At 40.6% G+C, this 24364-nt stretch overlaps 1 protein-coding gene across 1 annotated transcript in view; it reads left to right on the top strand.

The window, feature by feature from the left end:
- The window catches only part of ptpn13 (protein tyrosine phosphatase non-receptor type 13), a 44127-nt gene that overhangs the window by 6945 nt on the left and 12818 nt on the right, over window positions 1-24364 (top strand). The window contains 17 exon segments of the mRNA XM_034122829.1: window positions 2647-2681; window positions 2683-2814; window positions 4191-4256; window positions 6122-6307; window positions 6560-6647; window positions 8943-9575; window positions 15332-15424; window positions 16938-17031; window positions 18405-18621; window positions 19636-19710; window positions 19812-19983; window positions 20436-20586; window positions 20698-20836; window positions 21075-21227; window positions 21882-22064; window positions 22172-22334; window positions 23516-23951. Coding sequence (XP_033978720.1) covers window positions 2647-2681; window positions 2683-2814; window positions 4191-4256; window positions 6122-6307; window positions 6560-6647; window positions 8943-9575; window positions 15332-15424; window positions 16938-17031; window positions 18405-18621; window positions 19636-19710; window positions 19812-19983; window positions 20436-20586; window positions 20698-20836; window positions 21075-21227; window positions 21882-22064; window positions 22172-22334; window positions 23516-23951 — 3016 coding nt within the window.

The raw sequence follows: 24364 nt of genomic DNA, 5'->3' as shown, positions 1-24364 counted from the left end.
TTGTGTGAGTCATTTGCTCCTGTAAGGGTCATTGCCCTTGAACCCAAAGAGAGATAAGTCCGCCCAAAACCATGGTGTCTTTGTAACCAAATTAATCGTTAGCAGTGGTGTGACTAAGGCAGGTTTAACTCTGAGACATTGGACAGGAAGTGAATCAGCAGGCACCTCTGCAGTGCACTCTTTGTTGTTCAAAAGTTGAATGGTGTCTAGTCTTCTACAAAAGCTATCTAAGCCCGGCTTGTGAATTTTCTTGAAGCCGTATACAGAATGCAGCTTGACCTCTACTTCCAGTTATGCTGACTGGTTTTTATTGCAGACAAGCCTGGCGTGCTGAAGGAATTCCCTCTCATCAGTGTGGCCTGTAAATATGCTTTCTATGCTGAGGTCACATTTACGAGAGATTGTGCTTGAATGCTCTTCATTTATCAAAGCTTCTTAGATAAAGTTCCTAACGTTTCAAGGCAAAATGCAAGGTGTGATTCTTTGAATATTTTAGATAGTCATACTTTTTTCTTTCCATATTATTGTGCTGCAGCAATTGTGATGACTTGGAAATTCTTCTTTTTCCTTCATGAGTGTAATTGTGTAGCTATACCTAGTAAATTGTGGCCTCTCATGTGTACAGTTTTAGACTGCTGAGTGAAGCTTGAATTTGAAGAGCAGATGTCGGACCCAGCTATTACAGACTCACTGAGCTATCCAAAGAAGTATGTTTACCACAAGAGTGGATTCATAACAGTCACCATTTAAACTTACATTTGTTGTATAATTTGTAAGATGTTGTCAGCTATGAAATAAAATGGAGAAGTGGAGTCTTTACTTTAAAGGTAGGGTAGGTAAGTTTGAGAAACTGGCTCGAGATCGCTAGAATTTGAAAATACACGACCGGAGAAAATCTGCCACTTCCTTACAGAGCCCCTCCTCCAACACACACGAACGCGCACATGACCAATGAGGGCACGAGATAAGTGTGTGCACAGATGGAAGGCTGACAGGCAGGTAGGCCATCCAGTTATTTTAGCCGGGCCAGCTAAAATGATTGGTCGTGCTTTTTACAGTATTACGGCTTCCACAGATGACATTTTTTTATGTATTTGTTGTCAAAGCACTTAAGATATTCATTGCTATCGGGATGTTAAGAGCATTCCATGGAATATAACAAAAAGTGTATCTCGAGCCGGTTTCTCAAACTTACCTACCCTACCTTTAAAAAGCATAAAAAAGGAAAGGCTTTTTGTTATGCTGAAGCAGATGCAATGTTTGCAAGACCATCATACTTTAATTCATCTTGTTTATATCTGTCTATGGTCCTGTGAAACCTAATGTCAGGATTTCGCAAACCTTTACATGACTTTTCAGATATGTTTCAAACATTGTCAAACTCAAACCACAAGCAAAGTGTTTTCCTCTATGTAAACAGTTGTGGTTAGTCGCGTTGTTTGTATAATAATGATTTGTTTGATTAGGCAATGTGTGAATAGGTCAGATTTGCTCGAGGAATCGCTCCTCATGCATCCCATCCCAAATAGTTTTGTTGTTTGTCTGCAGTTTGTCTTTGTTCTACCGCTCTACGTCTGCCATTCTGTCACTCTCATGGCATGTTTGCTACGGTATTGAACGCTGCACAGTTTGCGAGCAACTTATTTGAAAGAGAAACCTCTAAATAATTGTTAAGTAGTATTGTCTGCCACTAATAAATTCACATAGCAGCGTCTCAGACTGAAATGCTGCCTTGTTCAGAGAAAAAGAACTCAAATTGTGGGAATCAAATGATGCATGCCCAAGTCAAGTGTTTCTTGCTTTCTATTACGTTGAACAGACAGTTTCCATCAGATATAGTTTCTGCTTATATACCGTATCTGCAGTTTATTGAATCTGTAGTTTAGTTTGTTATCCATCAAGATACAAATTCTTCATACAGTCATACACTTTTGCCTGCCTTTTTTATAGCTTTTACCGAGCAAGAGTTTTGTTTGGGATACACCTAGTAACCCAGTCTACTTTTGAGAAGAATCTCCAAATGGTCACACGAGTTTTAAACAGGAAACTTATATTTACTTAGTAAATTCCGGCTTTTGAAAGCAGATATTTGGTGCCTCAAATCCAGTTCCTCTGTCCCTCTCGCTGCTCCTCTGAGCGTTAAGTATCAGTCAAAGAAAAGAATTTTGCAGCGCTGCTCCTCTGAGCGTTAAGTATCAGTCAAAGAAAAGAATTTTGCAGCGCTGCTCAAACATTCCTTTGTATATTTTTAAAACGTCCTCTAACCATAGCGCTAGCTGTGGCTTTGTAGGAAAAGAGAATTACGCTGTGTAGCCATTCCTTTCTGCTCCTATGCCTCAATAGTTATTTTCTTGCAGGCTAAGAAAGCAACATGTGTTTTTGTTTACTTCAATCATCTTGAGTTTCCATAAACGCTCAAGCCTGAGCGAGAAACATCCACTGTGGTTGGAGATGTATACAGTCGCTGCATTGAGACTGTAAATGCTTAGACACAAGTTGATGCTAGGATCGAGCTTGATAACACAGTACTTAACTTTAAATGTCTTTGTGTGTTCTATAACAATGGCTAGGAATTTAAATAATGGAAGACCGAAATAAGTTGTTTGTTTTTCCTCTCCCTGATCTTGTCTCTGTTTCCCTCTCCAGACCCGACAGCCATGGGCTTCATCATCTCTCCCTGGGTCCCTCCTCCTCATGCCCTCTGGAAACATCTCATTCACAGACGAGTATGTCACCCAGCAGGATCTAAGGGCCTTCACAGCCCCAGAGGTCCTGGAGGGGTTGTCCCTGACTTCCATCTCTGATATAGAGAAGGTATAAACCTTTACATACCTCATGTCGTGACAGAAGTATATATACTGTTTAGTCTACAACTTCTCATGCACTGCTGGTGTGAGTTTTATCAACTGTTCTCAAATCTTGTGTGAATGCTCATATACTTTTAGTACATCTCTTGCAAATTACTTTCCGTTTTTAAGATTTAACACATTAAGTTCAAGTGTTGGAGATGTATAGTCTAATCATAGTCTTCTACTGTTGCCCATTGAGTACCTTATAGGTTACTTGTTATAAACAAAGTCATGCTTATGTTCAGTGTATTTCACCAAATCACATTGTAAGGGTTAAAGCATTTAATTCCTATTATAACTTTTGCAATGCATTTTTCTTTTATATCTAAATATGTAATCTGTTTACATCCAAACTTGCCATGTTCTTTTGATGATTATTTGTCAAATGGTGGGTGTAGGAACTACTGTTGTTTTGGTGGGGAGGTGTTTTTACCAAGAGCACTAACTCTTTTAAGTTACATAAAAACACAAACATATTAACGGTTTGCAGCCCCGGGTATTTAGTCGTGAGCAACGATATTATCTCCTGAAATGCACGACTTCTTTAACAAATTGCACAAAACCACACCCCCTCTACTTGGCTGCCCCTCTGGTAGAAGAGTTAACATCTTGCCTGACTGGATTCCCGTCTCTGGCACGGCCCCACAGACCTCAACACAGTTTGTGCTGAGTCAGTTTTCCAGCCCTGCTCCCGTCTCCCCAGAGTTATTTCAGAGTAGCACATCTAATCTGTTTCTGTCATTATCAGTGACTGAGGGTAAACATACGTCAGCTGCCACTGCCACACTTTTTCCTTTTAATATTTTTTCAACATTTCGGGGGCTGTTGTTGCTTTAAATGGTTAATATGTAAATGTCCACATTTAAAAAAAGAGTGTGAGTGTGTCTTTAAGTCTGCACTTGAGCTCTGTTCCTAAAAGACCTTGAAGGCTAGGTTGCATTCTTTGGCAATCCCTGAATTATTCTTTCCTTTACCAAGCCCAACATTCAGGGGAAGTGATTTTTCTCCCAAGCTATGAGTGCAGAGTAATAAGGAGAGGAAAATGGAAAATGTTTTTGGATTCAGGCTTAAGCCTCTGCCGTTTCCTTTTCCAAATAAGAATGAATTCAACATGTATTACACTCCAGCTTAGTCTGTCTCTCTTTCTTCCACTCAGGGCAGACTTGTTTTCACAAGGTTCACTACATAGTTTAGTTCATAAAACCAAACCTTTCTTTTTTGTATTACATACTATTAGCTTTACTTATGTATCATTGCTTGTGATTATAAATTGCACATACTTGAAGATTGATATATAATATAAATGCTGCTTATTAAGTCAATATGATATTTCCTTCACAGATGCACATGTACTCTCTGGGGATGACGCTGTTCTGGGGCGCGGACTATGAGATCCCCCAAAGTCAGGTAAATCATCACCAAGGATGCTTTCTTCCAAAAAGTGTTCCTGAGCATTATAAGGCTGCTTCAGGTTAGAAAAGCAAGCGTCTCAGTTTAATCAACCTAACCAGAACCGCCTAAGCAGAATAAATCTTGATGCAGCATTTTCCGCTTCCTCATTACTGCTGCTGGGGTGCTCTGGAATAATTCCCTTCCAGAAAAATAGAGACTCCCTCTGAGTGAAACTCTAACCAACCAGACAGGCACTAGGAAACAGGATGTAAGCATATCAGAATTATGATAATAAAGTGTTGAGATTGTTGCTTATTTGACTGAAGATACGTATGTCCTAAGAAGTTTCTGGAGTAGATGCTCTTAACAAAAAGAGACTTGGTGTTATGAAAGTATTTAGCAAAAATAGTTGCACAGGAACGGTGAACAGAAGGCTCCTGGGAGCGAGGGAGGTGCAGGCACAGGGAAAGTCGCCATAGTGAGCACAATTTCGGTACATTGCGTAATACAGAGACTTTTCCTTGCAGCGATGGGCTTAATCAGCATTGTGTGAACTTGTTTGGCAAGAGCTTGAATCTAATGGACGTTCATTAAAGGTAGGGTAGGTCATTCACTTCAGAAACACTTTTTGTTATATTCCATGGAATGCTCTTAACATCCCGATGGCAATGAATATATGAAATGCTTTGACAATAAATACATAGAAAAATGTCATCTGTGGAAGCCGTGGCGCTGTAAAAAGCACGACCAATTATTTGAGCCGGCCCTCATTGGTCATGTGCGCGTTCGTGTGTGTTGGAGGAGGGGCTCTGTAAGGAAGTCTGAAGGAAGAGGCAGATTTTTTCCGGTTGTGTACTTTCAAATTCTAGCGCACTCGAGCTGGTTTCTCCATTCTTACCTACCCTACCTTTAATATGTAAATGGCCCAACACTTTGAAGCTTTGATTCCACTTTAACTCTGCTTATTTGCAGCCCAAATGCCTCAAACCCTTGATAACAGACGTTGTATTTGTTATTTGAATTTGCCTTTTAGAATGAAATCCGTATATAAATATCACATCTGGATAAAGAAAAAAAAGACGCATGCACTCTGGAATGTGTTTGAATCTGCCAAGTCCTCTGGAGATGGTTCGGCTCACAATGCATTAAAATCCCAGCCAGGTGTAAAACCCAAAGTGTTCAAATTTGTGAAAAAGGACCGCCCACAGGATAGAGATGACTCACACTCTTGCTTGCCATCCACTCAGTCTCATTGAAGGGCTGTGGCCTTGGTACAGTAGCTGTACAGTTTGTTACAATCACTTGGCCAAATACACGTTGTACATAATGCATGTAGATAAAGTGTCATGAAGACATAAAGTACACAGCTTTATAGACACTGACAGTGGCCAGTTTCCTCAATGTATCCACCATTTTGTTATATTATATGCTCAAATGTGGCAGTGACGTGTGAAAACTCACAAAATGTAAATAGTTTTTTTCATTTACATTTATTTATTTAATACACTCCACAAATAGCATTCAGTATTATTCAAAAGAGCAACCAGATTCAAACCAGCATAAAGTCATGTGTGCACTGACACTGAATTAACACATTTACTGTGTTTTTACATGTTTTGATGGAAAGTATTTTACATCACTTTGACTTAAATCGAGGCTTAGCTTAGGCCTTTAAGCTAAAACATGTAGTAGGTTGACATTTAAAGTAGGTGATGGGCTTGTGCCATGCTGGCGAGGTTTATCTTTTCCGTATCTGAACATAATGGAAGTCAACCTGATAACACATATCAGATTTAGAGATACCAAATGGAGATTTTACATTTCGTCCTGTTCCTGTCCCTGTTTGTATTTTAACCTTGTTCCCTATGTTTGCTCTGCAGCCTATGAAGTTGGGGGAGCACCTGAACAGCCTGCTTCTCAACATGTGTGATGATATTACACTGAGTCGAATGTCGTTGCGCACGGTGCTGGACATCTGCAGCAAACACATTAGAAACTCCAGTTGTGACCCTCCCTTCTCCTATATCAGAAAACTGGTCCGGTTGGTACTGGGCAGCCTTTCCCAGGTAAGCAGTTTTATTATGTGGGTCGAATACAACATTCCTGTTTTCAATATTTGTGTGCAATTTTTAAAATACACTTATTTGCTCTGTCTAAGTGCAGCACTTTGTGAATTATGCAACAGTTCATGGGGCTTAGGCTGATTGAACATTATTTCAGGATGGATGACTCGGAGGGAATGTTTTTTTCCTCTCCTTGCTCTGTCCTGCTTTTTTTCACACCCGCTCTTTGTTTTTCTTTCCCCTTTACTCTCTCAGCTGGACGGTCTGCTGACTGATAGAGAGTCTCTTCCAGAGCGGAGTAATGAGATTCGGGAGAGGCTGAGAGGAAAGGGCCTGCCCTCAGGTAAGATGAGCTGACACACACTCACTCAACACAAAGCTGTATGTGCTTGGTTTGTTTCCAAAGGATCTTCCCAAGTGTGGAAAGAGTACTTTCTTGACGCAGTGATTCAGATTTCTTGGCTGCCGATGCTTCATGATAAAGGGGTCTGGTTTCTATTAATCTTCCAAAACACATGTTGTTTTTTGTTAACCTAAGTTCTGTATGGTTTTCATTTGAGTGGCACACTGTCTGGAACAAGAACAAATCCCCAGAACCTAGATTAGTCAGTTCTGTTGAGGTAATAATAATGAGAATTGTTTGCATAAGTAGGTCTAAGATGATAATCTGTAGGTGGACATATTGTTTATAGTTTGGAAGTTGGAAGAATGTATCTTATTCCTTTTATGTTAAGAAAATCTGATGTTAATTCCTTCCCTGGTTGTCAAGTTATTCATCCATTAGATCCTCACTTTCTGCTTCCTTCACTTTCTTGGAAAGAATCGTAATCGCTGCTACCTCGAATCGGATTTAATTCAGGAAAATATGACCAAATCTTCCCAGTGGTTTCTGAGAGAACATTTTTCCAGGCCATGGAAAGGAGAGCGCAGCACAAACATGGCTGTTGTCCCGATTATGTAAGCTCGGCATGGCATTGATTACAGATGCATATTTTGGAGTCACCAGTGAAGCTGCTGGTCTGCTGTTTGTATCAGTGCTTTGTTTCCCTGGCTGAGTAGCAGCCAGCCCTAGGGAAAGTACATGCAAAGAGTATTACTCAGTACTTAAGCTCCTCTCTTCTCAAAGAGCGGCTCTCTCCCTTCTGTATGCCAGTAGTTGTTATTCCAGCTAGGGGAAATAAAGCCATTGTCTCTTTTTTTCACGTTGGATATTTGATGTTTCCATGTATTCATCGCGTAGTTCATAGAAGTATTAGCTGACAACTTTGGCAACACTTGACTTCTGGAAGAAATAAAAGACATCCTGTGTTTTCGTTTTGTTTTCCATCTATTCTGTGTGTGCTTCCTGGAAGACAGCCTGTCCGTCTTTGATCTGTTTCCCTGTTAAAACCAAGCATATGCTTTGTAGATTAAACCCCCGCATACAGCGCTTTTTTTTTTATTTCTTAACTTCTCCCCCTGCTCTCTCTCATTTCTGCATCTCTTTCTCTTGTTTTTGCTCCTGCACACGTACATGTCTGCCTTCTGTTTGTCTCTTTCACTCAGAAACAAGAGCTGTCACTGGCAGCAGTGTATTCACAGCTTGTCTGGAAAGGCCAACTTTGAATTTATGGACAACCAAAGAGAGCAACATTCATTATTCAGTTTCACTAAATACACAGTGATAGATGGGCTGTGCTGTGCCAGAAATGGTTTGTTATTGTGGTGCGTTGTTAATAATAATAATGGGGTATTTAACGAAAAAGACTGTATGCAGAAATGTTGGTTCCCCTTATGGGTCAAGAACAGCATGCTATTTTTCTTAATTGTATTTTCTTCAAGCCATTATTGGTTAAATTCCAACAAATTTAATAAAGTTCTATTTTCCATTAATGGCTGCTTCATAAACACCCCTTGGGGCTTTTTAACAGAAACTTAATTTCTAAATATTGCTTCTACTAATTCTAAATATTTGTCTTAAAATCCAACCATGGGAAAAACACTAATAGAATATGAGGAGATTTTAAGTAGGAAATAACCAAGATCCTTAGTACAGAAAGTAAACACATCCATCAAATCAATCTGACGAGCCCTGTGTCATGGTTAGTAATGATAATAAAAACAGTAACGTATACATCATTTCTATTTATGACTGATAAGGAATCTGAGGACAAACTGTGTTTATACACAAATATCCATATACTGCAGCTGCTTTTCCAATCTTTATTATAGAGGCCTGCAGCAGGTGCTCAGTCTGTTGAGGCCAAGCCAGGGGATCAGAGCAAAGGAGGGGAGTATACGGTGTCATGCTGATGCTGTTGGAAATCGATGCCAGGTTGCACAGGCACTTTGGCGTAATGAAGCATGCTATATTTTTTCAAATCCTTTTTAATCCCTCTCTAGGTCCACCTTTCATCATAAATACCTCTTTCTGTATTAAAAGTAATGTGCGTGACTCACTCAGAATAATTTCTATTTCAGATTATCTCTCATTATAATGTGAAAAGTAAATGTGCTAAGAATCTATTTCTGCTTTCATCTTTTCCTCTGAAGACCTGCTCAATTATTTTCTTTGCTGGATTATGTAAGGAAAATGAGTTCTGGCAATGTCAGCTTCTGTTCGCAGTTGAATAAGGTTTTGGATCTCTCCTGTTCTCAGGGAGGAGCGCCGCCCCCAGGGTTCTGGAGCGCTACAGAGCCAGGAGTCAGGAGCAGACGTCTCTGAACCGGGGCCTCAGTCGCTCCATGGGCTCTCTGCCCATCCAGGACCTTTTGAAGGGGGATGAGGGGGCAGCCCATCAGTATTACCCATCTGACTATCACCCCAACTCTGACTCCCCCACAGAATTCTACCCCAAACCCCCCTCACTCCATCACCAGCTGTCCTACCCCTATCTGCACCCCCTTCACCCGCAGCAAAAGGGCCGCCCTGTGGAACTGGACCGGCGGTCTTTAGCCTTCCACAGCGTGGACCTGGCCCCTAGTCGGGCCAAGAAGAACTGGGCTTCCTCCGTGGACTTGGCCTGCATCGACCCAGAGGCTCTTCGTTTTGGGGCTCTGGAGGATGCGCGGAGGGGCAGCAGTATCATAAACTCCCACTCCATAGGCAGGCGCAAATCCCCCCTGCGGTCATCCAGGGAGAGGGAGTCTCGCTTCTCTGAGTTCAGTGGGCTGAAGAGCAGGAAGCCTCATCACCACTCGGCCCTGTCAGTGGGATCGGGACTTACTGGCGCATATGACAGGATAAAGGAGAGACAGAGGAAACTGCAGGTGCTAAGGCAAGCAGTGGATGGTGAGTATACTTTTCTAACTTAAAAGTTTCATTAAAATGGTCTTTCTTGCATTGACTTGCTTCTTAAGGCGCCAGTATGATTCATCAGAAGTGCTTGTCCGATTGTCCCAAAGCTTTCAGAAACCGACGTAAAAAAAAGTCTTCAGCGTTTGAAGATCTCGATGAAGCCCTCTATTTTCATGTTCCTGGTTACACCTGAGTGCAAACTTTGAATAACTTCCAGGAGAATCTGTCTATCAAAATGTGTCCTGGTTGTCACTTCCTGTTAGTAGCAGTATAGCAATGCACCATTCTTTCAGTCAAAGGTTTGTAAAGATGAAATGTTGAGACTTCTAAAATGATTGACTTCAATGTAAAAGCTGTTCAACTCTGCAACATTTAAAAACCCCACCACATAGCCTTTGTTGCAGTTTCATGCAGATATTGAATTGGTTCCTTTTTATTCAGTTTGACAGAATACACTCAACAATCACCTGGTCAGAAGTATTTAAGGATAAGGAGATTTGTCCTTTTTTTTTATCGTGTAATGTGTCAGAACATTGAGTGAGGACATTTAAGGATACTACATCCATATTATGTATGAGGTGGAGCACGATTTCAAAGGGGAAACCCCAACCAAAGTTCACAGCTTTAGTCTGCTTCTGAGACAATGATAAATCTTCTTTATAACATATCCTTTCAAGATCCCAGCTGTGTCATAAAGATATATAGGAAGTGTCAACTGGGTGTTCAAAATAATCTATCAGGCAGTCAAATGGTGTAAAGCAGTTTGGGTGAATCAGCTGCAGGAAGTTAGTGGCTCACCTGAGAAGTGAAAAGGTGACATTGAGGGGATAACAAGACACCAGGGTAGTTAAAGGTTGTCCATCTCTAACTACCATGTGGCGTGAGAGCTTGCTGCTGGCTCGAATGAAGTTGTGTTGGTGGCTGTGCAGCAGTGTTTGGACAGAATGTATGAGTCACTGGTACCGAGGCTTCCAAATGACTGATTCTAATTACAGGCCAGCTTAATTCTAGCCTGCTCCTAACTGTCACTCATGCTATATTGCCAAGTCCCTTTCTTTTTTTTCCATAACATACAACTGCAAAAACACAGATATAAGCACACGCATACGTGCAAGGTATTTGCAGTCTCAAAAAAAAACAATCTCTGTGTAATCACATGCTTAGACGGAGCACACACACAATATAATTGTTTAGCACTTCAGCAGTCAGCAGCAAGGGCTTTACATTTCCCTCGGGAGCTTATTGAATTCTTGGTAAAGTCTCCATAGGCAGGCTAGTTTAATGCAGGGTCATAAGTGGCTACATGCGTCTGCTGGCCATCTGCAGACTTTTTTTTTAGGAGCGCGAGGGATGAATGGTTTAATATAATAAAGCACTGTCTTCTACCTCGTCTTCCCTTTCCTTCTCCCGCTGGTTTCACATACTCCTCACTCTCCAGCTCCCACCGACCTCCGGCCTCCCTGCCTTTCTGGCAGCTATTTTTATTGCTCGTCGAGCCACCGACTGACGGCATTCTTCTCTGACTGTGGCTTTTCATCCCCTGCAAGTCCGGCCTTCCCTTCCTCCCCTTTGCCTTTTGCTGATTGTAATCAGAGGCACTTGGCATTTTTTATTTCATATCATTGTGAAGAGAGGCGCTAAACTTCGTTGCGCATTGAAGTGTCAGAACAAAAAAAAAAAAATTTGAGATAGCCATTGTTTGCTTTTTCTTGCTCAGTTCAAATTGGATTCGGATTATCTATGTTTCTTTTGTGCCAAAAGTTTTTAATTGATATTAAATTATGGTTTATGTTAGAAACCAAGCTGACACAAAGGAATTCTTACTACCATCGAAACTGACTGAGGTCGACCATGAGCCAAAATATGTTTTTACTCCATCCCAGAGCTATTTTTGCTGTAGTATGAATGGGGTCTAATTGAGCACAGCCCATTTGCAGGGCCCCGTGGATGTGTTACTTGGCAGAAACCTTCTTTTCTTTCTTTTTCTCTTACTTTTTTCTGTTCTTTTCTGCAGGAAAGTGATGGCGCAGCAGTGGTCAGTGCTCTCAGGTTTCACCCAGTTTTTACACTGGAGCTATGCCGTCTGTGTGTGTGTGCGTTTGCAAATCATACTCAATCAAAAAAACATAACTAAACAATGTGTGTGTGCATGCCTGTGTGTGCATGGGCATGTTTATACCTTGTCCCCCTATGTCTCACCCCGGCGCGTCTGCAGCCCTTCCTCCTTTTTGGTGACAAGGTGCTTCAATCAGTAAAAGCTTTCCTCGCAGACCTAGAAGCTGTAATTGGAGTCATGCTTAGCGGATGAGGGAATTCCAAACATTATTAACCATATTGGACCTTTCCGGCACTTGGCAGCAGGTCATGCGGCTTTGTGCCTGGGGTGCGTCCAGCTTGGACAACAACACAGAGCACGGCTGCCTCAAGGGAACAAAAACAAACACATAACCCAAAATGTGTTTGTGGTGTTTTGACTCCAAAGGTTTCAGCAGGAACGATTATAAGGCTATTATGAAAAGCATTAGGGTTTATTTATGATCAATTTTAATACACTTTTTGATTAATTTCCTCCTCACATTATGCATGATGTCTAAAAATAAAAACCCTATAAAAGGTTCACAAGCTGTGCATTAGTTTTATGAAAAGACTTTTCCATTGATTTCTTTTTTCACTATGTGCACTTAAACTTTCACTTTCACAAAATCTAGATGGTATGTTTTTCTTCTGAGTCATCATGACTTGGCAAGAGGAGTCTTGAGGGTTTCTGTTAGCTATTATCCATTTTAGTCTTTGCTTTAAAGGAAGTTTCTTTTTTCTTGCCTAGACCTCCAGACTTTAAATAACCTCACAGTCTGAGTTTGTGTCTCCTCACAGCTTGAACGCCCCAAAAGGCCATAGCCTATAGGAGCTGTTTGTGTACTCGTGGAGAAGTGTTGGTTCTGCAAGGAATCCAGGAGAGAGGAAAGAGTAAAAGGGAGAGAAAATGATAAGATAAGGCAAAGGGAGGAGAGACGAGCGAGGAAATATGTGCAGGTTGAAATAATTGTTCCCTAGAAAAAAGCTGCTCTTCCAGTTAAAATGAGTATGACTCCCTTTTACAGAGAAAAAGACATGACGGAGCAAGTTGAAGCATGAGACTATTCCTCTGCTCTCATTAAGCCGTACACCATGTATTTAATCACTACTAGAATGTTCTGACTGACTGAAAGCCTTCTCTTCCTAACTTTAGTTCACTCTCCTTTTGAGTTGATGTTTGCGCATGCTTGCTACTTACCAATGGAACTCCTTTAGGGTGGAAGAGGAATATATTTCCTGGAAAGAAACGATAGTAATCTTTGAGGAGGAGCTTTGCAGTTCTTGTTTATCCGAGTCATCACTTACTCTATCTAACCCTTCTGCCTCCTTGCTCACTGAAATGTCAACATAGACAGATTTAGCTGTTAATCTGTTTAATTAGCTGTGACCCTCTTCCTCTCTTCCCCCTCACTGCTTTGAGGTGCAGTGGGTGTTTTGAAGTCATGATACATTTCTTTTATACCATTTTTGTTTTTGAGGTTCTCTAAATATCCTTATCCACCCTGGGGTTCATTTTGACTGACCAACAACTACATCAGACACTTGTGGCACAACCAGAAACAAATTGAAATCACTCCGAAAGACACAGCTTTTTGGTGAGGTTGCCCTCAATATGCAACATGATATCATGCTATCTAATACCCATGTGGTTTATATATGATACAAGATAGGCTGAGGCTGTGCAAATACAACAAGATCTTTACTTACAATTGTCATCGTCAAAAAAGTAAACGTTCACTTCAGATAAAAACAACTCATCCAACAAATTGAAGTTCAACAAACAGATTTTTCAGTGTTTTATTTTATAGCATTTAGGGCATTTCAAACTTTTTTTTTTTTTAATGATGAGGATGTCCTTTTAATGCAAGTCTTTTTGGGAAAATCTCAATGTATTCCTGGTTTATAAAGAGGCATTAAAGGTGGGGTAGGTAATTCACTTCTGAAACACTTTTTGTTATATTCCATGGAATGCTCTTAACATCCCGATAGCAATGAATAAATGAAATGCTTTGACAATAAATACATAAAAAAATGTCATCTGTGGAAGCCGTGGTACTGTAAAAAGCACGACCAATCATCTGAGCCGGCCCGGCTAAAATAACTGGATGGCCTACCTGCCTGTCAGCCTTCCATCTGTGCACACACTTATCTCGTGCCCTCATTGGTCATGTGCGCGTTCGTGTGTGTTGGAGGAGGGAAGTCTGAAGGAAGAGGCAGATTATTTTCGGTTGTGTACTTTCAAATTCTAGCGCACTCAAGCTGGTTTCTCCATTCTTACCTACCCTACCTTTAAGAGTAATATAATGGAGACTAATTATTAGTAGAATTAAATGAAATGTTGCTGTGTGTTGTTTCTATTATATTTTCTTTTAATTTACTTTCACAAAATGAAGTAGCACATGCAAACACTTATTTCCACAAATATTTATCCTTTTTCGTTTCCCTTTCCTTCTGAGCTGTAATCAGATCATAAACATTTTTTCACCATCCAATTTTGGGATATCCTGTTGATAGTGGTCAACCTATGCTGTGTCAGAAATGGGTTTGATTTTATCTCTGCATTTTCTTCCCTAATTCACCCTGTAGGTCTCCAAACGGATCCTGACTGCACACATAGCAATGTAGCAGAGAGTGTAGGACAGGTGACTGTGCAAGTGTGTGTGAATCAGTGCATGTAGGTGTCAGTGTGGGTGTTTAAGCAAATGTATTTCTACTGGCATTGGTGAAGCTAAGAAGGTGAATCACTATAAATGACAAAGAAGAGACTGTTACCTTGTGTAACTTTTTTTAATGCATATGTCATTGCTCACTTAGCAAACATTTGGGGACATTTGACCACTCCTTTTCTGTCTTAGTAAGACTTTAGTTGCTGCACGGCACAACGCGCTTTACTTATGAAGGTAAGATAGATTTCATTACAAAGACATGTCGTATTGTGAAACGCTTCTGAACTTAAATGCCTGAGCAATGACTCGGAAATGCCGTTCATTCATTGAAGCTGTGAAGCTGATACTGAAGAGCAGGACTTTCAAGTTATATGTAATCGTAGACGGGAAAACACATGACACATTATATCAAGGTTCCGACTGTTTTGAAACTATGTTTTAGTGTTTTCCGGCAGCTGTACCACAGGTTTCTATGAAGCATTGCTCAGAGAAAAGTTAATCATTGCGGTGAGCTGGTTGGTACTTCCTGTGGTTCATCCTGTCAAGCAAAACAAAAGAATAAACCCTAAAAGAAAAAAAACCTCTGACCTGACAGGAGGCATGCCTGCAGACACTTGTGTAGAAGCTGCTTTTCAGTGTAGTTACATCCGTCTTTCATAAGGAGTGTTTACCAACAGCGTGACTAATACCTGCTTTGTGTGCTTCAGACTTCTGGTTTAGCGCTGCTGTCTCTTTTGAGCAAGTACTGTAAAAGAAAAACAGTAGCTTGTCAGTCTAACTGCTGTCCAAGTGTAATAAATGTGTTCTATGTTGCGTGACATTGGGAAATAAACCTTAACATTCCTCACAAACTGAAAACAAGTCCATATAACCTTTTTGGAGTTTTCTCATGTGCATGAAGTTAATGTTTGATCCATTTCATCATTTCGCTGACAACCTCCTATGTTAGTGCATGTTTGTACTTTCTTTTTTTAATAAAATGGTCTGATGGTCTTTCTCTTCCCTCAGACCCAGTCCACACTCATCAGAGGTACAACAGTGATTACAGTTCATCCAGTGAAAGCCCCTCTGGGACCTCCTCGGATCCAGACTACAGACAAGGTACAAGACTTCTTTAGCATCATAGTTATTCTCCTAATAGACACACAATACCTATCCTGGAAAAAATGCAGCTGAAGTAGGAATTCAATATTGAAATAGCCTACATATTTGAAATAACTCAACTCTTAGTTTTTAAGTACACAATTGTCTGTTATCTGTAAAGAGGAGAAACCAAACTCGACCTGAATGGTTCTCTGTCATGTTCCTGATGATCTAAGACCCTGCTGGTTTTCACATGGACCATCTTATCTGTGACTTGTTTTCACCTGGAAAGGAGAATGAGTCATTTCACAAGAAAACCATCAGTAGCCTGGGCAACAAAGCCTGGGATTGAAAGCCACTGTCAAAGGATATCTGTTATTCTTTGTCTCCATTGACAGTGGACTGTTATCTGTCTAAAGCCAGATTCCCTGCTATCTTAATGCCAAACCTCATAGGACACACTTAGCGGGCAGAAAATGCACTGCTTCACCCCCTCTTGGGAGCTGCTGTCCGTCATTTATCTGGTGCTGCTAATGGGATTAGATCATGGTTTCAACTATGTAGGATTGCACAAGGTAACATGCCTTCATTATCAGTGCAAAAGGAAATTGCGCAACAGAGTCAATACTTCAACACCTTAATAGTGTGGGAAACAGGATTGCCAATGAGCAAAACACAGCAGCAGCTCAGATTGAATATGTCCAAACTGAGCTATAACTTAACCCAGACCCTCTATTGTGTTAGTAAAAAGGCCTAATTTCACTGTAAACATGGATTCAATGGTCACAGGCGGACACAAGTTGGATGTATTTAAAAAGTGTGGCACATATCAAGAACATATAAATATCACAACAACTCTCACACACTCTTGGGATGCAGAAGATTTATTCTGTACTGTACTCTAATTGGAAGTTTTACATGAAGTGGGATTTCAAGTTTCCATTTATCTTTTCAGAGTGTTTACTAATTTCAAGTAATTTACTCAAGAATGTCAGTGCAGCTCAAGACTGACTTAACAAAGGTCAAAAGCAGTACTTATATTCAATTTCTCACCATACCCAAGGGTATCACCTTTGGACAAAAGCTTGACATTGAGCTCAGGCAGCTGTGGGGAGTTTAGACGTACCAATGGAAACCGTGCCAATTTCATTTGGAGACGGATCAAATATATTAAACGTGTTCCAAAAAAAAGAGAATGAATTACTTTCAACTCGAAAGCACGACCAATCCCAACTTCTAAGACATAAAAAGGCTCTTAATGTACTAGACAGGGCAGAACTTGTCTCAGTATATTTCAGTAGTGTGTGACACACTGTTGCTGTAATGCTGAGGTGTTTTTTCTTTTTACGCAATTTACTTCAAGAGGACAACAGAAATATTGTTTGTTGCTTCTAATTTGACCTGGTTTCACCTCCAAAGTGTAGGTGTCTGCATCAGGAGGGTTGTGTTTGATTGTGTACTTGTGAAAAACAAATACTACTGTATGTGTGTGTTTGTTTGTACACAGCTGATACTCCCATGTCTCTTCCAGCTAAGAAACCAGGCGATGTGAGGAGGTTTGGCTCCCAGCTGGCACTTTCCTCTGAACACGATGCCCTGTCGCTGACAAGTCACAACAGGCACAGGTAATACTCACATTTGTATACAGATGGCAATTTAACAAACAAGGTACCAGTGTTGTGTCTTATCTCCCAAGTAACCAGCATACAGCTAGTAGTTTGTTTATTCGTATGGAAATCTTAACCTTCACAGGGACACTGCAGTGTCGAACTCATTTCCAAGTTGTTTATTTCTCGGTAAAACCTTTCTTTTTGCTTTCTGAACCCATTATTCTTCTACGAGATCTCTCAGACTTAATAATAAAATATAATTTCAAGAAGTTCCACAATCAAGGCTTAAACGAAAGACGTAACAAACTCCCTCTTATAAAGGCGAATTAAGTTACTGAATCAGTTAAAAAAGCTTTTAATAAAAAGCTGTACAGACTGGTTCATATTTACACATCTTTGAATTTGATTATTTTACAATTGTTTTATGTCTCTATGATTGATCACTTCTTGAAATCCCTCCATTTGTGCAATTTTTGTATATCGTATGGTGTGGTATTTTAGGAATCACCTTATAACACCCACCAGATTTATTGTAAATGGAAATGGATCAAGTTTCCCCACAGGATTATGCATGTCTTAAATCAAGTGTGTTTGCATGCGTTGGCTTTTTCCGTTCCCTAACCAGAGAAGAGAAGCCACACACGAAGCTGTGGTGTTTGGTCCTCTGGGCCACAAACAGCTGGTGATGCACAGCAGGGTCAGCCCATGCTTTACTAATGAGGTCATCTAATGTGACATCCACATTCAGCACTCTCTATCTCTTTAATCTCTGGCATTACGGAGAACTGCTGCCTGCTGTTGCTGTGCCTGCTAACAGAAAGCCCATGTTTTCATTCAGTCCCTCTGCACAGAGCGCTTGTTTTCCCCCGACACTAAAGAAGGGCATTCCAGCTAGTATTTGGTGTCTTTTTGTGCGAACACATTGTCTGACAAACTCTCCTCATGCTGCTACTTTCATTTATTTGTTGTATAAAGGCAGTAGATAAAAACACTGTCCCTTCTCCAACTCCAGGCCTCTTAGATCCTAAGCTGCTTTTAACTTTTCAGTGTTTGAAGCTAGTGGGCAGGGGAGACAACTCCTTTGTAGTGGCAGCTCCAAAGCTTAAAAAGCATTCCTCTTTCCATCAAATATACCTCCATTGACACCTTTAAGAAAAGAAAGACACACATGTATTCATTTCAAATTCATCTTACATATTCTATTTTAGATTTGTGCACTCATGATAATATTGCCTTGTATTTTCCCACTGTCATCTATTGAAAGCCACTGTCAAAGTGCTTGTTTTAAACATGCTATGTTAATAAACTTGACCTAACTTGTCTCTATTCAGCTCTTTGACAATATTGCACTGTTGTGACTCCAGCCCTCCTCTTCTGTTCTCCTGCAGGCTGTATGAGGGGGCGGCTGATGAAGATCTGGTGGAGGCGGAGCTGCTCCTCCAGAGGCAGGAGGAAGAGGTGCAGCGGCTCCAGGCCCACCTGGCCAACAGGCTCTCCAGGGCCAACCTCTACCCTGCAGATGACCCCCTGGCCCCATCTCGCACTTCCATGCTCGACCTTCGGGACCCCCTCCACTCCTCTTCTGTTCCTCTTCGCAAACCCAAGGTTTTTGCTCTTAACGCTTTACCAGACTCCAGAATTTGCTTCAATCTGTGTTTTTAACTAATCATGCCAACTTTGAGGTTAACTTCCGGTATTTCGGTTTGTTTGTTAAAAATGTGCTTTATCACTTTGGAGCTTTTTTTGACCACACTTAAACAAACACACGTGACACAGCTAACTCTTGAACTCCCAAAGTGATTAAAAGACATTATTTCAACATGCACACTGCAAGGGGAACTCCCTACATCCAATGTCTGACTATACTTTGCTTGAAGCTTGTTTATATGGCAAAATGTGATGAGAGATGTACAATTGAACTCACTTGAACTCATTGGCAACTAGCTTGTTATTGCTATGCTCACTGGATGTGCTGGTAATACAAATTGCTGACTGGAAATCATAATTCTTATCAGCCTGCATACGGTAATTAAAAATATATGGGATTGTGGTACATGTGGGTTTTTTTGGTTACGCTTGGATTTATCCCACGTACTATCACAAAATCTGTCAGCACAGTGGTAAACATAGCAACCAATCTGCTGATGTTTGCAGTAAATACCAATACTGTTTATCAACTATATTCCTAATTAGTTAATTATACATGCAAAGGCGAGGCATATTTCCTGTACTGCTCTTTGTAGATCCTAAATTGATTTAATTTCTGCTGAGGGGGGGTTTCCAGTTTGTAAACAATAACCTTTGAGCTAAAGCAAAGGAATCTTGCTCCTCCACTTCTGGTAAGACCTAGTTACAGAACGTACCAACAAGGAAGTGGGTGTAGTAAAAAGGCATCACATGAGTTGTTGTCATTGAAATGAGATAATCAGAGCAGCCATTACAACATGCAGTGTGAATAAGTAATGTGTGTATCATAGATGTTTTTGTATCGTAATGCAACACGGGAACATGAGCACAATCAGTTGTCATAACAAAGGCCAAGGTTGAATATTATACTTTAATATGTTTGGGTCAAGTAATGATCTCTCTAATTACTTTTTATCTTTACCCCAATGGCAGAACTTCCACGGGCCTGAGTTTGTGAAGATGGCCAGTGAGCCGTGTGTTGCCCTATCTGTTCCCTCTTCCATCATGGTGAGAAAGTACATTTAATTCCTCCAATGATTCTATGATGTTGCCAAAAGAAAGTGCATTATTTTTCATTACTATTCCATCACTCTCTCTCTGCCCAAAAGAAGCGTGGTAAGGTGGAGGAGGTGCAGAGGAAGGTGGGTGTGGTGCTGCTGAACGGCCAAAAGCTGGAGCTGAGCTGTGACATCAAGGCCGTTTGTAAAGACGTTCTCGATATGGTGGTTGCTCACATCGGGCTTGTGGAGCACAATCTCTTCGGACTAGCATACCTCAGAGGTAGCTAATGTAGCCTGTTCTTATCTGTAGTTTGAGTTGCATGAATTGTGCACGTCAGGTATATGTAGGGGTAGTCCGTCTTCTATATTGTGTGCACTTGTGTGGTTGTGTGGTTGTGTGGCGGTTACCATAGCGCTTTTTAGTTAACCAATGTTAGGTCTGTCACTGATCCACGTTGACTAAATACTGTCTCCTCCCACAGAAAAACACTCAGGAATGAGGTTTCTCATGAAAGACCTTTGAGTGGCACATGATTAATCCTAGAGAAAAATGTCTTTAATTAAATCTGAATTTTAAGCATATCAGATATGGTTTGATTATCTTTTAGTCCAGACATTTGTGGTATTTCTATGAAAATTCATTTTTACAACTCATTTAGGATGCAAAATGTTGCTGCATGAATTCATTTCTACTCTATCCCAACCCTCTCTCCCTAAAAAACACACTCACAGATGATGAGTTTTTCTTTGTTGAACCTGATGCCAAACTGACCAAGGTGGCCCCAGAGGGATGGAAGGAGGACCCTAAGAAGAAGAAATCGGATGTGCCTTTTAATCTTTTCTTACGCATCAAATTCTTTATTGATGACGTCAACCTCATACAGTAAGTATATGTTTTGGTAGCGAGTTACATTGTTAAAGAACAATGGACCCTTGTGTTGCAATATAGACAATAAGACAACCAAATATGTGTGCATTCATTTGTGTACAACAGGCATGCTATGACCAAACATCAGTACTACCTACAGCTGAGGAAGGATATCTTGGAGGAGAGGATGCGCTGTGACACAGAAAGTGTCATGCTGTTAGCTTCACTGGCACTGCAGGCTGAATTCAGTGACTACCAGCCTGAGGTACCGAATCTCTTTAATACATCTAAGGGTTACTAGTCAGCTGCCAACCCTTAAAATGCTGGATTTAACTGAATTGTGAAATTGTTTTATTTTTATATATTATAAAAATGATTGCTAAATATATAAATTTGATTGTGAGTTAAAGACTTCTATTTTAAATAGTTTCAGGAACACAATTAATTGTAGTCTTATTCAATTCATGAACTGACCTATAGCGGTGTTTCTTCCTGTGCCTCAGCTCCACGGGAAGACCTACTTCAGACTGGAGCACTACCTCCCGGTGTCTGTCCTGGATAGAGTTGACCAGACGACCATCAAGGAGGAGCTGCCCAAACTTCACAGCAACTACTACGGGGCGTCTGAGTCTGAGGCAGAGTTTGAGTTTCTCAAGGTCAGCAAGACCAGAGAATAAAGGAATCGTGATTTCTTACAGACTGCCCAAAATATTTCAGTTATTGCTACACAAGTGTTTATTTTGTGACAAACTCAGTGAATAGTTGTTTGCACACAATGGCCTTGGTTCCAGGAACAAGTGCCAAATGCTTTATTTTTACAGAAAAAGTTATACACTTGAGTTGATACTTGACAACAGACCAAGAAATTGTGGTGTCAACTACAAACAAAAGTCCTGGCACGGCATTTTGCCATATTCATAGTCCACTAAAGCCTCTCTTTCGTCTTCATCAGAATCAGAATACCTTTATTCATAGAGGGGAAATGTACATAGTTACAGCAAAAGTGATACAAATAAATACAAATATAACACTATTATATAAAAGGGCATGCACAAAAATATAAAAATGTAAAAGTTATTCAAATGCCACTAAATCATATTGAATAACATTATCATTTTTTATTGAACCAGATCAATTGTTTTGCATCCATATCTGATCACATTCTGATGATAAACTTTTTGACTGCATGAACATTTCAAGTACTTTAATCTGTTTTAAAACACTTTCACATCCCTCCCCCCTAAATCAATACGGTACTATGCATTTGTGAGAATGAAAGACTAATTTATTTTATTTTGATTGTCTTAAAGGTGAGCCAGAGGCTGACAGAGTATGGGGTCCATTTCCACCGGGTACTTCCTGAGAAGCGGTCCCAGACGGGCATCATGTTGGGGGTCTACTCCAAGGGGGTGCTCATCTTTGAGGTTCTTAACGGAAATCGGACCCCGGTGCTAAGGTTCCCTTGGAGAGAAACTAAAAAGATTTCCTTTATAGTATGCACTTGTCTTTACTATCAAAAATAAAACTATGCCACATGTAATTCATTCACTAACTAGATGCTCCTCACTTTCACTCAAATGTTTAACCTCTCACCCTGAAGAAAAAGAAGATTTGCCTGCAGAACACTTCAGATGAGATTAAGCACCTGTTTCAGACGGACAGCAACAAGACCTGTCAGTATCTGCTCCAGCTCTGCTCATACCAGCACAAGTTCCACCTGCAGATGAAGGCTCGTCAGAACAACCAGGAGCTTCAGGACCTAGGTATGAGAGAAGCAAACAGCCACACATAATATGCCCTCAGGCTCAGACAGATGGGAATATTTGGCCAGCAAGGAGATACATTTAGTTTCACTGAGAGGAGCACGTCACAGACATTTTCCACACAGCAGGCTGAAAAGTGATATATCCGAGTGTCCAGAGAAAGGCCGAGCTCCCGATAATGTCAACAGTAAACTACATTGTTTCCAGCAACAGCTGCATGCGTCAGCCATCCCACATATCCTCTCCAGATAGTAGCTGGAGCCCACTCATTTCCCTCTCTGAATTCACATTCAAGTAGTTATTAACCTGAATAAGCTCAGTTGCTTTCAACATAAAAGCACATCATATTCTCCATATTATGTCAATCATCATGTCCATTGTCTTATCTGTCCATGTATCTATCCCATTTGTGACTCAAAACATATGGGCGTTTCTTAACAGTTGATTTATCTTGTTCATGTTGCCTTGCTTGGATTGATTTGACAGAAGCTTTGTCTGTATCACGCCCCATACTCCTACCAGATTGTTGACATGAAGTTACAACTAAGTTTATATTTTGAGTGCCAAGAAGAGCAGCCAGACCATTAGCTATGATGATTAAGATGGATATCTCCAGAAAGAACCTTAACCGTGCTGATCTTTCCGTCTAGACAATAATTACTTCAGACTGCTGCGTTAATGAAACGGATCAACCCTCAGGCTCTTTGGAATTCCCTTGCTTTATTCACTTGTTTAATTACTTATTCTAGCAGACACATTATTTCAGTATCCAAAAGTATCAGTATCTCTGACTTTGACTTTTGACTTTGACTAAACTGGTTCCATGTTGAAAAACTACCACATTAAAATAATCTTACATATTTTTTTATAGCGATAAAAGCAGAATAATATAATATTTTATTATAATATTATACTGTAGAATGAGCCATTTTGCATAATGAGTACTTTTACTTTTGAAACTTTTAGTACATTTAGGTGATAATACTTATACTATAATACTTTTGTTTAAGTGACATTTTGAATTCAGGACTTTTACTTGTAATGGAGTAATTTTATAATGTACCTTAGTATTTTACTTTTACTTAACGGATCCGAGTTCTTCTTCCACCATTGCCAAAATCTCATTATTTTCAACTATCCAGTGACTTTTTTTTTTTTTGCGTGTACTTTCTTTTAATCAGAAAACTGCCCCTTGAGCAGTCTGCAGTATTCCCTGGACTCTCGGAGTGGAGACTCTGTGGGGAGGACGGTGAGCTCGGGCAGCCTGGCCCCCAGCTTATCGACACGCTCCAACCCAGACCAGCTGAAGAGGATCTCCTACTCCGAGGTGGCCCTCCACAAGGCAACCTCTGGCTCCGTGTTGGTCCAAGATGAGCTTCACTTTCCAGGTTTCAATCCAGTGGCCTCCACGGTCCTTTCCAATCCGCGGATAATGAGTCGCTCTCACCACAACCTGGGACAGATGCCAGAGTCTCCAGAGCACCGGATGGCAAAGACGTATCAAGGCCAGTCGCAGGCCAGGCTGAGTCAGGCGCCACCAAACCAAGCGCCCTCTCACTTCCAGCAACACCAGAGAGCCAGCTCAGACACAGACTCCATCTCACACCAACAAGACAAGTGAGTCGAAAAAAGTAAAATGTTGAGGAAAAGTCTAAAAACACTAGCATTTGAAGGATAAATTGAGAATAAAAGTATAGTGCGTGTTGTAAATGCTGACATTATTTAATTACTTTACCATCCATCAAACGACTCAGGAACTGTAATATTTTATGCATTTGCACGCCTTTAGTTTGCCCTTTAAAATCTTATTTCATGCTCAGTTAAGGAAATGGGATCTTGTTTTTATTAGTTGGCCCTCTGTGAAGTATTTAATGGCAGTGTCTCCAAGCTCACTTCAGGAGGGGCTGAGTTTACTAAATGAGGAATTGTTACTGGGCTGTGGCTCTGCCTAACACCACAGAGACACAGAGAGCTCCACCTCAAGCCTCTAATTAGCCCTCCGGGGGTCTGTGTGTGTGTGGGTGCTTTAA

Source organism: Trematomus bernacchii, unplaced genomic scaffold, assembly GCF_902827165.1.
Source record: "Trematomus bernacchii unplaced genomic scaffold, fTreBer1.1, whole genome shotgun sequence".
NCBI lineage: Eukaryota > Metazoa > Chordata > Actinopteri > Perciformes > Nototheniidae > Trematomus > Trematomus bernacchii.
Note: the sequence above shows the minus strand (reverse complement) of the source record. Positions and strands in the feature narration are given on the sequence as shown.